This window comes from Eucyclogobius newberryi, unplaced genomic scaffold (assembly GCF_026437365.1).
Source record: "Eucyclogobius newberryi isolate DKJ021-1_F unplaced genomic scaffold, fEucNew1.0.hap1 SCAF_3, whole genome shotgun sequence".
Taxonomy (NCBI): Eukaryota; Metazoa; Chordata; class Actinopteri; order Gobiiformes; family Gobiidae; genus Eucyclogobius; species Eucyclogobius newberryi.
Genome location: NW_027315945.1, coordinates 7,250,323 through 7,264,879, shown reverse-complemented (window position 1 = coordinate 7,264,879; position 14,557 = coordinate 7,250,323). Strand labels below are relative to the sequence as shown.

Sequence of the window (14,557 nt, the reverse complement as noted above, 5' to 3'; positions counted from 1 at the left end):
AATTATGTCCTTTTAGCTCGTGCAGACCTTCTGTTGCAGCGGTGGCTTAGATCCACCTGGCACAAATCACAAGCTTGTTATAAAAGAGGTTGGTAAGCGCAGGTAAGCAAAAGTGGGTCAAGCATTGGCAGTGGCCCGTCACTCCCAGGGCGGGGTGCTCTCTCCTCGGGGGTTATCCCTCTCGTAGCCTCCTCTCAGCGGGGTTGTGTGGGCGGCCGCTCCCCTTTCTCAGGGTAAATGAGTGTCCGCACTGGGCTGAAGTTAGCTTGATGCAGTCGACGCAGGTCAATCCTTGCTCTCGCGGCGCAGGATGGAGGAGAAGAAGCTGCGGCTGTGAGGTGAACCCATCAGCATCCGAGCCTGGTTCTTGTGCACAATCTCGATCTGGAGGAGGAACACAGTGAATTTGCTAAATGTCTTATACATAACATACATAGCCAGAGAGTATATATCTCTGTATATTTGTGACCCGCCACCCTGAAAACCGCCACAAGTCGGCCTCGACGAAACTGAGAAAAAAAGAAAAAGACAAAATAAGTTTTTTTTTTTGCAGAATGTGCAAGTGTTGAAGTTATAAAGGAGCCCCTCATTGATAAATAAGGCCTCTAATATTAAACGGACAATGCACGGACGGCAAAGGAGTGGGTTTTAAGTTGTGGCAAAACAAACAATGAAATAGAGAATGCAAACAGTCACTGGCCAAGTGACAGTGCATTTTACATTGGCAATCTGCTCATATATTAGCTAAAGCTGAAATTGTATTTTTAAATTCAACTGTGATTTGTTAACGTGAAAATAAAATTTCACTTAACTCTGTGTTTGTGTAGATTGTTACCGTTAGCGATTAGTGTAATAAACATTACTTAATACTCAGGTTGTTCTGAATGCACCAAGAACAGACAGTGTGACATCTGAAGAGGAGGGAAGGGCTTATCTCAATGAGATGCAAATGAGCACAATTATCCTACCTTGTGAGCCCAGGTGAGGAATGTTTGAGCCCCGTTTTCTCAGTAAAAGTTTTTCAGAGGTGTATACATTCAAATGACCACAACTTATTTAAATATTATCAGATCATGAGTGAGCTTTGAAAGTATACTTTCAGAATCTGTGAAAAACTCAAAATGTCTCTGGGGAGACTTGTGCCTGGTTTATCCACGGCTGGTCACATTTTATACTCATCTGCATCTAGGGCCAAACTGAGACAGATTTAATGGGGCTGCCCATCGACTGCAGTAAGACCCTTCTCTGATCAATTGGACCACCTGACAAACACCCATCTGAACCAGGGGATGTAAAAACCTTCTTTATACAATATTTGGCCTACCTATGAAATATTGATGAGATCTTAGTGAGACTATTTCTGTGAAGGGGAAACCCTTCACAGAAATACTTGGCTGCACCTTGCAAAAGATAAAGGAATCCAACGGGTCAAAAAAAAAAAATCACTAAATGCAAGCAAATCTGAATAATGTTATCTGTATTATGTTGTTGCATTGTGTGTGACAATAAAATATTTTTTTATAATAACTTTATTTACCAAAGCACACATTTCACTTTTGAATGATAAAACATCTCAAATGCAAACCACATATTTTGTTTGCCAAATATTGTATTAATTCTGTTGATGGGTGATAACCGCAGAATAACAAATACTCAACATGTGGCTTGACATAATAGTGCATAGTTCATTATAGTGGTATAATGGCAACAGGAAGTGCCTCCATCTGCAGCGCCAGGCCTGCTCTTTCACTGCCGATCAACGCTGCCATTTAGGGAACGTGGACTTTGACTGAGGAGCAATTACCCCATCACATGGGCCACAGTTTGAGCTAAATATTCTTTGTAAGATTTATTATACACTCGATAGACAAGACATCTGGGCACAAACGCAACTCAACATTTTTTTTCTGAAAAGACAATGACTTTGTACATGGCTACTTTGACAGCTTTCACTGAACAAACAAATAAACAGACTGAGAAAATAGTGGTCGGATAAGCAAAGACCTCAACTAACTCCCTTCTTTCTACATGTTAGTATAGATCACTGGTCTCCAAAAGGCAAACCACGGGCCACATTCAGACTGCTAATCTCTCAAAGCCCACCGCAACTATAAGAAGTTCTCTGAATAGGCTGTCTTCAGTTTCATGGCTTTCATGTAATGGCGCATACTGAACACCTATTCAATGTGAGACGTGAAATTTAAACCACTCATGCTGTATAGAGTTCTCAGTCAGGGTGCCATTTTGCCATACACAACATACAATTGAAACCCAAGACCATGAAGCAAAGCGTTCTGGAATGCTTGTTTGTGTTGCATTTTATACATATACATGTACAATAAAAACATTCAAAGGCGAAAATCCTCCAATAATTTTTTTTATTTTTTTTAAATGCAGCGCTTCCACGGTCAATACTGCGGCGCTCTGCACTACTTTGCAGCAGCTCCGCTGCCGGGCCAGAGCGCCCCAGTTCATTTTAAACACTGCTCTGTCAAAGCATATACGTGATGCTGCAGACACATTGAATAACAGCTTCATTGATGATTTGGTGTAAATGTAACATGTGTAAGAACCGTGTGCTCCGCGTGTTTGGAAGTCAGCTCGACAACGAGGAACTTTACACGCCGTGGCACCGTAGTACAGTGTGTTTCCTGGCTTTGTCGTTGGATTGAAAGACACGTCCCACGTGTTGGGTTATTAAAGATGGGCAGCGGTCTTGTCCTGGAACATATGAACTTTTGTTTTAGGCGCGTCTAAATTCATAAGCTCATTTCTCCGTGAATATGTGACATTGTAATAGTTCCTCTTTAGTCCTGCTTTAGTTCTGCTTTAGTCCTGATTTAGTCCTGGTTTAGACCTGCATTAGTCCTGCTTTAGTTCTGTTTAGTCCTGCTTTAGTTCTGTTTAGTCCTGGTTTACATCTGCTGTATACCTGCTTTAGTCCTGCTTTAGACCTGCTTTAGTCCTGCTTTAGACCTACTTCAGACCTGCTTTAGTCCTGCTTTAGTCCTGCTCTAGACCTGCTTTAGTCCTGTTTTAGACCTGCTTTAGACCTGCATTAGTCCTGCATTAGTCCTGCTCTAGTCCTGTATTAGTCCTGCTTTAGACCTGCTCTAGTCCTGCTTTAGTCCTGCTTTAGTCCTGTTAAGTCCTGCTTTAGTCCTGCTTTAGACCTGCTCTAGTCCTGCTTTAGTCCTGCTTTAGTCCTGCTCTAGTCCTACTTTAGTCCTGTGTTTGACCTGCTTTTGACCTGTTTTAGACCTGCTTTAGACCTGCTTTAGACCTGGTCTAGTCTTGCATTAGTCCTGCTCTAGTCCTGCTTTAGTCCTGCTTTAGTCCTGCTTTAATGCTGCTTTAGTCCTTTAATGCTGCTTTAGACCTGCTCTAGTCCTGCATTAGTCCTGCTTTAGACCTGCTCATTCCTGCTTTAGTCCTGCTTTGATGCTGCTTTAGACCTGCTCTAGTCCTGCTTTAGTCCTGCTTTAGACCTGCTCATTCCTGCTTTAGTCCTGCTTTAGACCTGCTTTAGACCTGCTTTAGTACTGCTTTAGTCCTGTTTTAGTCCTGCTTTATGGTTTATCCATGTTTTTCTGGTAGATATGGTTTGTTTAGTCTTGGTTTAAACCCGGTCTTGTCTTAGGTCTGCTTTGCCAGGTTTCTGGTAAACACTGGGTTTTAGTACTTTTATTCTGTTTTTAATCACGTAATGTTGTTATGATATTTTGATTCCATGACTTGCACGTAAGGGACGTGGGTGGCTGGCAAAATGTTCATCTTGTCATCTTGTCACCCTTTGAAATGTGACTGTAGACAAGGGCAAACACATGAGGCTGGGTTCGTGACTTTTCAGTGGTTAAATAGCATCATGTGATCGCTTGCCGAGTTGTGGTGCTAACTCACTCAGGAGTCTCTAATGGACCCATAGACTAATATGGATGGACATTAAAAATGGCGACAGAGTCGAAGAAGTTGGACGAGTTGAAGAAGTAGGACACTTCCCATGGATTTATCAGAGGAAACCTTATTGTCAATTGTCATTGTCAACCTCATGTCATTTGGAGCTGTGTCCAAAAAGATGAGGACATTAGACACAAGAGGAAAAGAGGACGGCTGATTAACACAGTGAGTGCCATCATTGATTGTAAGTGTAAAAATAGTTTGTGTCTGTATTTATATTATTTATATTTATATTATTTATATTCATATGTATTTCACATTATACATGTTTAAATGACAGCGACTGTCTTTCTGCAGTGCATACTTTGCAATTCAGCTGCAAGTCTAGTCGTAACAGCTTCAAACTACAAGACTGAAGCAGCTGCAACTATCTTCAAGAAGAGATGACGGTGACTGACGAGGCACGATAGAAAATCAGAGCAGTGCAAAAACGTGTCCACAGCTCAAAACGAAAGACAAAGCTGTTTAATTGATAACTTTTTGCCACCCAGTCCAACATTAATGTGATGTGACTGAAAATGGTCGATAGTATGAAATACAAAGGAGCTTAGCATTCACCTTGGCATGGGCTTATGTGACTCTGGGATATTTACTGTTTAAAGAAATAAACAAAATAGAAATCCACACGTGTCGACCCTTATTTGTTTGAGATTAGCTTCACAAACTTCATGGCTAAAATCCTGCCCTTTGAGTTGAAAAATTTAAACCACTTTTTGAAGATACTGTGAAGAAAATGTTGAAGTTTGTGTCAGTTTTACCTTGTACCTTATCTTCTGTATGTCCATTATAATGTCAGTCCAGTCCTTGATTGCAGGTGCAGATTGAGTCATACATTCTTTTTGTGCCTTTTCCCCTGTTGTCAGGATTATGCTCCACAGATATCCATTGATTGAGTCCATGGCAGGAGTTTTAAGGTCCAAATACATTGTTTTTGACACCGCAATTCCATTTTATTTGTCTATAGCTCTTGATTTCAGTCCAAAATTAATGAGCAACAGGACGGTCCCAAAACAAATGGTAATGGTGGGCCTCCTGACCACAGTTTCTCCAACAGGTAGTGTTTCCCGTGAATAGTGAGCGCTTTAACATGGTGGAATGAAAAAAAATGTATACATTTTTTAAACAGAATTCTTTACAAACGTCTGCTTTTGTGGTCTTCCATTGGGATGTATTTACATTTCCACAATCATTGTCTGTCAGTTGCCAGTTACTGGTCATAACTTGGTTATAACTCCTTATTTGTAAATAAGCCAAAGGATTCCACAGGTCAGTGCTATTTTGTGCAAAACCTTGATCATAAGACAACCTTTAATGGGCTATTAGTCTCCCCTTTGTTTTTGTGTGTCCCTGGCTCATTCTAACTACTATCAGCCCATTAAAGGGCTAGCTTGTTAGAAAACAAAGAGGGTAAGTTTCTGTTGAAACAAACCACAGAATAGAATAAATATCTGAGTTCCCGGCCAAAATTCGCTTATTGACTCTTGGATGAGAGTCGAAACGTCTAGCTTTTTCTAAACTGAGTCCAGATGATTACAACTGAACCTTTTTCTACAATGGAACACTCCTGGACGAATGAGGGATTACACCGACACGTCTCTCACAATGTCTTGCTCCTCATTTTTGGGGGTTATGTGAGTTAAATGGAGATTTTCAAGGCAAATGTCGGCAAGGTCGTTTACACCTGTGCCATGCTTGGAACCTCTCAATCTTATGCAATCCTTTATCATTTTCTCATCTCAACAAAAAACAAACTAATCTAACTGACTCCAGACCCAGTTATGATAGCACCACGCCTTTCACTTTCACTTAATCTCCAAATGCAAATGCATCCTGGGTGTTAAATATGTCATTGATGGGGCGTAAGTTGGGCTCATTTGCATACTTGTTGTTGTTAATAATTGGTCCGCCGCTAACATCCTGTCTGAGTTGTGATGTTCTCATATCTGACATACAGTAGGAGTGAGTCGCTATGGAGACCGCGGCAACACAATTAGGGTTTGTGTGGAGCTAAGTTAGCCCAACAGCAGAGTTGGTGCTAGCCTGCGTGAGAGCACTTGCCGGGTCCTTGTTTTGGTTGCGCTCTGGATTGGAGCTGTGATGATCTATATGGAAATGAAATGACGGTGGCGCTTCAGTCTGCAGGGTGGTAATTATAAGCACACATAACCATAATCAGCCCAGTGGAGTTTATAAAAATATTTGGAGCAGGTGCAGACACTCCTGTGCATGAAGAGGAGGGTGTGAGGTGGAATAAAGAGTGTTGTGAAAAGTAGGGCCGAGGTAAAAACAATGTAATCTGACTGGCTGCCTAGCATTGTTTGCATTTACATAAAGTCTTAAATATTCTTACATAGGTATTGGGGGTGCATTTGTATGGAATTTGTTGTGAAATCTAGTATTTGTCCCTGGACAAGGTAGATCATCCAGCTTGGATATCTTTACCCAAGGTAAATAGACAAGTGCGGAGGAAGAAAAGGGTTTGAAGGTATGTGGTGGGCTCGTTTATAAAAAATGCTATGGCCGAGACAAAATCCAGTTTTTGACGTTTATTTCAAAAACAAATACGAAGCATTTCCATCTTCCCTTTGTCAATTATGGTGTAGGTCCAGTCCTTTATTGTCGGAACACAACACTTTATTGTCATATTTTTTTTTGTGATGGCCTTTTTCCCAGCCGCAAAAAAATATCTTCCAAAGATATCCATTCCTGTTGTCCATGGCAGGGGTTCTGAGGCCCTAATACTTAGTTCTTAAGTCGAGTGGGATGGTGGTGTGAAAAATTGTCTGCTGCGCCTTATTAATTTCTGTGCAACAGGACAGTCCCAAAACACGTGATAATTATGTATCTCCTGGCAACCACATTTTCTCCAATATTCTGCCCCTTCCTGTGAGTAATGAACATTTTGACATGGTGTTATTAAAAATAAAACATTCTGCCAACAGAGTTCCCTCCAAACATGAGATCTTGTGGTTCTCCATTGTGAAATACACACACTTTCCTACTCCTTGTCCATCAAAACAAAATCCCCCATTTTTCCCCATTTAATTTTGACGTATTTAGTAGAATGGCTGTCCAGGCTATTAATGCATTAATATACTTAAGATATTATTCCCCTTAAAAGTTCTGATTTGTATGCCTCATTAAAGATTTCTGTCAAAGGGCAAAGCATTGCTTTGTTTTATTTCTTGACCTATCTATAAAAGTCTTCTTTCTCAAAGCCATGAAAGTCTTTCAGCATATCAAAGCTTTTCATCTGACTCTCTTGCAGGATCTGGTAGAAAACTCTTATAACTTTTGCTATCCAAGTCTTAAATCTCAAGTGCTTATTTGGCTTTAAACTTTGGTCATAAGCCAACCAGCCCAATAATTTAACACCTTTGTTTAGTTTATATATCTTGTGTGGTGAGGTCATTACTTTCATCTCTTATCTTTTTAATTTCCTGTAGCATTTGAGGGTTTGAGTGTGTTAATCATTTCATTTTTCTTTTAGCTGAGTTGCAAGCAATTACTTTGCCCCTCAAAACAGCCTTAGATGCATCCCAAAGACTGGGTGGGGAAAGTTTACCATTATCTTTATCCTGTACATAAATCTCAATGTCTTTAATAAATTGAGGGTCATTGAGTAGACTAATATTAAATCTCTAGGGTGTGTTTTTCCATTTCTGTTCCAACTCTATAAAAATGTAAATAGGAGCACAATCACTTTTTGTTTCCTTTAATGCATGCCTTATTTGATTTGATATGGCTTGCTTTTACATACAAGAAACATAATGAAAGGGAAAATTGTGAGTGAGTGAGATTAGAGGTACTTGGGAAGATCCATTTCCACCACACTTGGGTCATCATTCTGAACCGACACCTTAACGTGGTGGAGGGGTTTGAGTGCCCGAATGATCCCGGGAGCTATGTTGTCGGGGGCTTCATGCCCTGGTAGGGTCTCCCAAGGCAAACAGGTCCTAGGTGACGGGTCAGACAAAGATCGGTTCAGAAGCCCCCTATGATGACAACACAAACAAGGCAGTTTACGTCGCCCGGATCGGCGTCACCGGGGCCCCATACTGGAGCCAGGCCTGGGATGGGTGCTCCATGGCGAGCGCCTGGTGGCCGGGTCTTACCCCACGGGGCCCGGCCGGGCACAGCCCGAAAGAGCGACGTGGGGCCGCCCTCCCGTGGGCCCACCACCCGCAGGAGGATCCATAAGGGGCCGTTGCAGAGAGATCTGGGCGGCAGTCGACGGCAGGGGCCTCGGCGACCAGATCTCCAGACACAGAGACTAACTCTGGGGATATGGAATGTCACCTCGCTGGGGGGGAAAGAGCCTGAGCTTGTGCGGGAGGTTGAGCGATACCGACTAGACATAGTCGGCCTCACCTCCACGCACAGTTTGGGCTCTGGAACCCATCTCCTCGAGAGGGGCTGGATGCTCCACTCTGGTGTTGCCCGCGGGGAGAGGCGGCGGGCTGGTGTGGGCTTGCTGATAGCCCCTCAGCTCAGCCGCCACGTGTTGGAGTTTACCCCGGTGAACGAGAGGGTCGCGTCCCTCCGCCTTTGGGTGGGGGACAGGTCTCTCACTGTTGTGGCGGCCTACGGGCCGAACAGCAGTGCAGAGTACCCGGCCTTCTTGGAGTACTTGGGAGGGGTACTGGACAGTGCACCGACCGGGGACTCCGTTGTTCTACTGGGGGACTTCAACGCCCACGTGGGCAATGACAGTGACACCTGGAGAGGGGTGATCGGGAAGAACGGCTTCCCCGATCTGAACCCGAGCGGTGTTCAGTTATTGGACTTCTGTGCTAGTCACGAATTGTCCATAACGAACACCATGTTCAAGCACAAGGGTGTCCATCAGTGCACATGGCACCAGGACACCCTAGGCCGGAGGTCAATGATCGACTTTGTTGTCGTGTCATCTGACCTCCGGCCACGTGTCTTGGACACTCGGGTGAAGAGAGGGGCAGAGTTGTCAACCGATCACCACCTGGTGGTGAGTTGGATCCGCTGGCGGAGGAGGAAGCCGGACAGACTTGGCAGACCCAAACGCATTGTGAGGGTCTGTTGGGAACGTCTAGTGGAGCCCTCTGTCAGTAGGGTATTCAACTCGCACCTCCGGGAGAGCTTCTCCCATGTCCCGGGAGAGGCTGGGGACATTGAGTCCGAGTGGACCATGTTCTCCGCCTCCATTGTTGATGCGGCTGCTCAGAGCTGTGGTCGCAAGGTCTCCGGTGCCTGTCGTGGCGGCAACCCCCGAACCCGGTGGTGGACACCGGAAGTAAGGGATGCCGTCAGACTGAAGAAGGAGGCCTATCAGGCCACTCTGGCTTGTAGGTCTCCGGAGGTCATCGACGGGTATCGGCAGGCCAAGCGAGCCGTGACTCGTGCTGTCGCAGAGGCGTGGCGGTCGGGGACCGTGCCTCTGGACTGGCAGACCGGGGTGGTGGTCCCTCTGTTCAAGAAGGGGGACCGGAGGGTGTGTTCCAACTACAGAAGGATCACACTCCTCAGCCTCCCGTTTAAGGTCTATTCCAAGGTACTGGAGAGGAGAATCCGACCGATAGTCGAACCTCGGATTCAGGAGGAGCAGAGCTCTACACCCTCCATCGGGTGCTCGAGGGTTCCGGCGGTAAGTCAGACCTGTTCCTAGTGCATGTTGGACTCCGCCAGGGCTGCCCTTTGTCACCGGTTCTGTTCATAATTTTTATGGACAGAATTTCTAGGTGCAGTCAGGGGTCGGAGGGTGTCCGGTTTGGGGACCACAGGATCTCATCTCTGCTGTTTGCAGACGATGTTGTCCTGATGGCTCCATCAAACCCGGACCTGCAACATGCACTGGGACGGTTTGCAGCTGAGTGTGAAGCAGCTGGGATGAGAATCAGCACCTCCAAATCCGAGGCCATGGTTCTCGACCGGAAAAAGGTGGCTTGCCCTCTCCAGGTGGGTGGGGTGTCCTTGCCCCAAGTGGAGGAGTTCAAGTATCTCGGGGTCTTGTTCACGAGTGAGGGAAGGATGGAGCGTGAGATCGACAGGCGGATCGGTGCAGCGGCTGCAGTGATGCAGCCGCTGCATCGGACTGTTGTGGTAAAGAGGGAGCTGAGCCGAAAGGCAAAGCTCTCTATTTACCGGTCGGTCTACGTTCCTACCCTCACCTATGGTCATGAGCTTTGGGTAGTGACCGAAAGAACAAGATCGCGGATACAAGCGGTCGAAATGAGTTTCCTCCGCCGTGTGGCTGGGCGCTCCCTTAGAGATAAGGTGAGGAGCTCGGCCACACGGGGGGAGCTCGGAGTAGAGCCGCTGCTCCTCCACGTCGAGAGGAGCCAGCTGAGGTGGCTCGGGCATCTGTTCTGGATGCCTCCTGGGCGCCTCCCTCGGGAGGTGTTTCAGGCATGTCCCACCGGGAAGAGGCCCCGGGGAAGACCCAGGACACACTGGAGAGACTATGTCCCTCGGCTGGCCTGGGAACGCCTCGGGATCCCCCCGGAGGAGTTAGAGGAAGTGTCTGGGGAGAAAGAGGTCTGGGAGTCCCTGCTCAGACTGCTGCCCCCGCGACCCGGCCCCGGATAAAGCGGCAGAAGATGGATGGATGGATGTCTTGCTTTTAATATTGTTCATTGTTGTATGTTGCACTGAATCAACAAAGCAAGTTCTTAGCCTTCTGATTCTGATTTTGATCCTAAAATCTATTGTACTTATGTCCACCTCTGATATTTGACCTATCTTTGTTAAAAAGAAAATAATAGTCTATTGCTTTGTGGATTAGAGAAGTGTGTATATTGGCGGACATTAGGATTAGGATATCAATCAACCCTATATCATTTGCAAAATGTACCAGTACTTTGTGAGTTTGAAACAGCCAATGTCGGCTGAACATGTAAATTACAGTCGCCGCCACAGACAAGGGTTCCCTCAGAGTCGTTCCGCTCTGTGGACATGACCAGCACCTAGAGCATAGCACTGTGGAAACGGACTGACCTGCACACAGAGCGTAGTGCTGTGGACACAGACTGACCCGCACACTGCCAATGCAGCAGAGAGGACAGATGTGACCATCAGTGACTTTGCCCACCCTTTGTGTTTCTTGTTCTATCATATGACCATGTGTGTGGCACTGTGCAGATAAATGCACAAGTCACAGCTTAAATGTACAGAGAAAACATTCTCAATATTATATTTTTAGCCTATGCAAGCCGATACAAAAGCGCTTGTATTGCTCTAATTCTGCCCCGCCCACTTTTCCTCCTTTTTTCCAAAGATCAGCATTTTCGTTGTAATGACACTGTCATGACACTCCGTTGGAGTAGATTGATTTGTGTAAAATATCCAATGTTCATGTGACCCACAAGTCAACAATGCACCGATTCCCGACAACATTAGTGGTTCTCCAATCGAGAGTGCCTCTCAAAATTTTTTTGAAAATTTACGCTGTTACAGGTCTTAAGATCTGGACAAGTAGAGTAAGGTGAAAGTGTGACTTACAGTGCAGGGAGTCTGCATCCAGGGCTCTCCATCAATCTGCATCGGGAGGGATTTACTGGTTCTGCGAAAAACATAACATAAGCTACAATTTAAAATGCATCTCTACAGCGGGGGTGTCCAAAGTATTCCACGCCCCGGAGGCCAAATGCGACTCCCAGACTTTCTGAAGAATTGTGTACTTTTTACTTCAACTTTAAAATAATCTATAACCTAAAAAAACAATTATCTTTGTGTGAGACATATCTGATTATTAAAGTTCTGAGACAAAAGTAAGGCATGGTGGAACATGGTGGAATATTTTATAAATGTAACTTTTTAATGATTCAAGCCCTCAGCTAGGTCTATGCCTCTAAATTTGGCCATCTATGAAAAAAGGTTGGACACCCCTGTTCCAAAGCTATACAGTGCTGTACTGACCTGATAGTAATGGAGGAGCACTGGGCCAGGCGTCTCCCTGCACTTTTCAGCCCAGTGTAAATCTGCCCCATCTCCATGGCTCCCTCCAGTCCTACCACCTCCAGCAACCCGTCTGACACATCTGCAGCACAAATGCACATACAGGGATTTACTTTGAAATAGCAACATTTACTTTACCAATGTTAAATGTTTATAACCCACTCCTCAAGAGGGAGCCCACATCAGCTCCCTCATCAAGAAGGTCCAGCAGAGGATGTACTTCCTGCAGCAGCTGAGGAAAGCCAAGTGGTCAGCACAGATGATGGTGCAGTTTTACACAGCCATCATTGAGTCCATCCTCACCTCCTCCATCACCGTGTGGTTTGCTGGAGCCACAGCCAGGGACAAACGGAGACTACAGCACCTGTGCGCTCTGCTGAGAAGGTGATCGCCCGCAGACTGTAGGACCTGTACGTCTCCAGGACTCGGAGACGAGCAGGTCTGATCACACACTCTTCTCACCCTGGACATGGACTATTTGAGCCACTCCCCTCAGGCAGGAGGCTACGGTCCATCCGGTCCAGAACCTCCCGCCACAGGAACATTTTCTTTCCCTCTGCCGTTGGACACGTATCACTTAACACCTGCCATTTTAACTATTTTTCAAACCATCCATCTGCCGCTTTATCCGGGGCCGGATCGCGGGGTCTGAGCAGGGACTCCCAGACTTCCTCCTCCCCAAACACTTCCCTCAACTCCTCCGGGGGGATCCCGAGGCATTCCCAGGCCAGCTGAGAGACATAGTCTCTCCAGCGTGTCCTGGGTCTTCCCCGGGGCCTCTTCCCTGTGGGACATGCCTGAAACACCTCCCGTGGGAGGCGCCCAGGAGGCATCCGGAACAGATGCCCGAGCCACCTCAGCTGGCTCCTCTCAACGTGGAGGAGCAGCGGCTCTACTCCGAGCTCCCCCCGTGTGGCCGAGCTCCTCACCTTATCTCTAAGGTAGCGCCCAGCCACCCGGCGGAGGAAACTCATTTCGACCGCTTGTATCCGCGATCTTGTTCTTTCGGTCATTACCCAAAGCTCATGACCATAGGTGAGGGTAGGAACGTAGACCGACCGGTAAATCGAGAGCTTTGCCTTTCGGCTCAGCTCCTTCTTCACCACAACGCTCCGATGCAGCGACTGCATCACTGAAGCCGCTGCACCGATCCGCCTGTCGATCTCACGCTCCATCCTTCCCTCACTCGTGAACAAGACCCGGAGATACTTGAACTCCTCCACTTGGGGCAAGGACTCCTCCACCCACCTGGAGAGGGCAAGCCACCTTTTTCCGGTCGAGAACCATGGCCTCGGATTTGGAGGTGCTGATTCTCATCCCAGCCGCTTCACACTCGGCTGCAAACCGTCCTAGTGCATGTTGCAGGTCCTGGTTTGATGGAGCCATCAGGACAACATTATCTGCAAACAGCAGAGATGAGATCCTGTGGTCCCCAAACCGGACACCCTCCGACCCCTGACTGCACCTAGAAATTCTGTCCATAAAAATTATGAACAGAACCAGTGACAAAGGGCAGCCCTGGTGCAGTCCAACATGCACTGGGAACAGGTCTGACTTACTGCTGGCAATGCGAACACAGCTCCTGCTCCGGTCATACAGGGACCGGACAGCCCTGAGCAAAGGGCCCCGGACCCCGTACTCCCGGAGCACCCCCCAAAGGACACCCTGAGAGACACGGTCAAAAGCCTTCTCCAGATCCACAAAGCACATGTGGAATGGTTGGGCAAACTCCCATGAACCTTCGAGCACCCGATGGAGAGTATAGAGCTGGTCCAGTGTTCTACGACCGGGACGAAAACCACTCTGCTCCTCCTGAATCCGAGGTTCGACTATCGGTCGGATTCTCCTCTCCAGTACCTTGAAATAGACTTTACCGGGGAGGCTGAGGAGTGTGATCCCTCTGTAGTTGGAACACACCCTCCGGTCCCCCTTCTTGAACAGAGGGACCACCACCCCGGTCTGCCAGTCCAGAGGCACGGTCCCCGACCGCCACGCGATGTTGCAGAGACATGTCAGCCAAGACAGTTCTACAAAATCCAGAGACTTTAGGTACTCAGGGCGGATCTCATCCACCCCCGGAGCCCTGCCACCGAGGAGTTTGTGAACAACCTCAATGACTTCAGCTTGGGTGATGGATAAGCCAGCCTCTGAGTCTCCGGTCTCTACTTCCTCTTTGGAAGACGTGACTGAGGGCTTAAGGAGGTCCCCAAATTATTCCTTCCACCGTCCGACGACATCCCCAGTCGAGGTCAGCAGGTCTCCACCCGTACCGTAAACGGTGTTGGTGAGGCACTGCTTCCCATTCCTGAGGCGCCGGACGGTTTGCCAGAATTTCTTTGGGGCCGACCGATAGTCCTCCTCCATGGCCTCCCCGAACTCCTTCCAGGCCCGGGTTTTTGGTTCAGCACGAGCTGCGGCTCGCTTGGCCTGCCTATACCTGTCGATGACCTCAGGAGACCTACAAGCCAGAGTGGCCTGATAGGCCTCCTTCTTCAGTCTGACAGCATCCCTTACTTCCGGTGTTCACCACCGGGTTTGGGGGTTGCCGCCACGACAGGCACCAGAGACCTTGCGACCACAGCTCCGAGCAGCCGCATCAACAATAGAGGCGGAGAACATGGTCCACTCGGACTCAATGTCCCCAGCCTCCCCCGGGATATGGGAGAAGCTC

General features: G+C 47.2%; 1 protein-coding gene across 2 annotated transcripts in view; it reads right to left on the bottom strand.

Moving 5' to 3' along the window:
- The window catches only part of dgkb (diacylglycerol kinase, beta), a 205,012-nt gene continuing 190,455 nt past the window's right edge, over positions 1-14,557 (bottom strand). For both annotated transcript variants that reach the window (XM_072460154.1, XM_072460155.1), the window contains 3 exons: positions 11,848-11,968; positions 11,431-11,491; positions 1-384 (listed from right to left, as the gene is read on the bottom strand). In XM_072460154.1, coding sequence (XP_072316255.1) covers positions 286-384; positions 11,431-11,491; positions 11,848-11,968 — 281 coding nt within the window. In that variant the 3' untranslated portion in view covers positions 1-285. The remainder of the gene's footprint in view (positions 385-11,430; positions 11,492-11,847; positions 11,969-14,557) is intronic.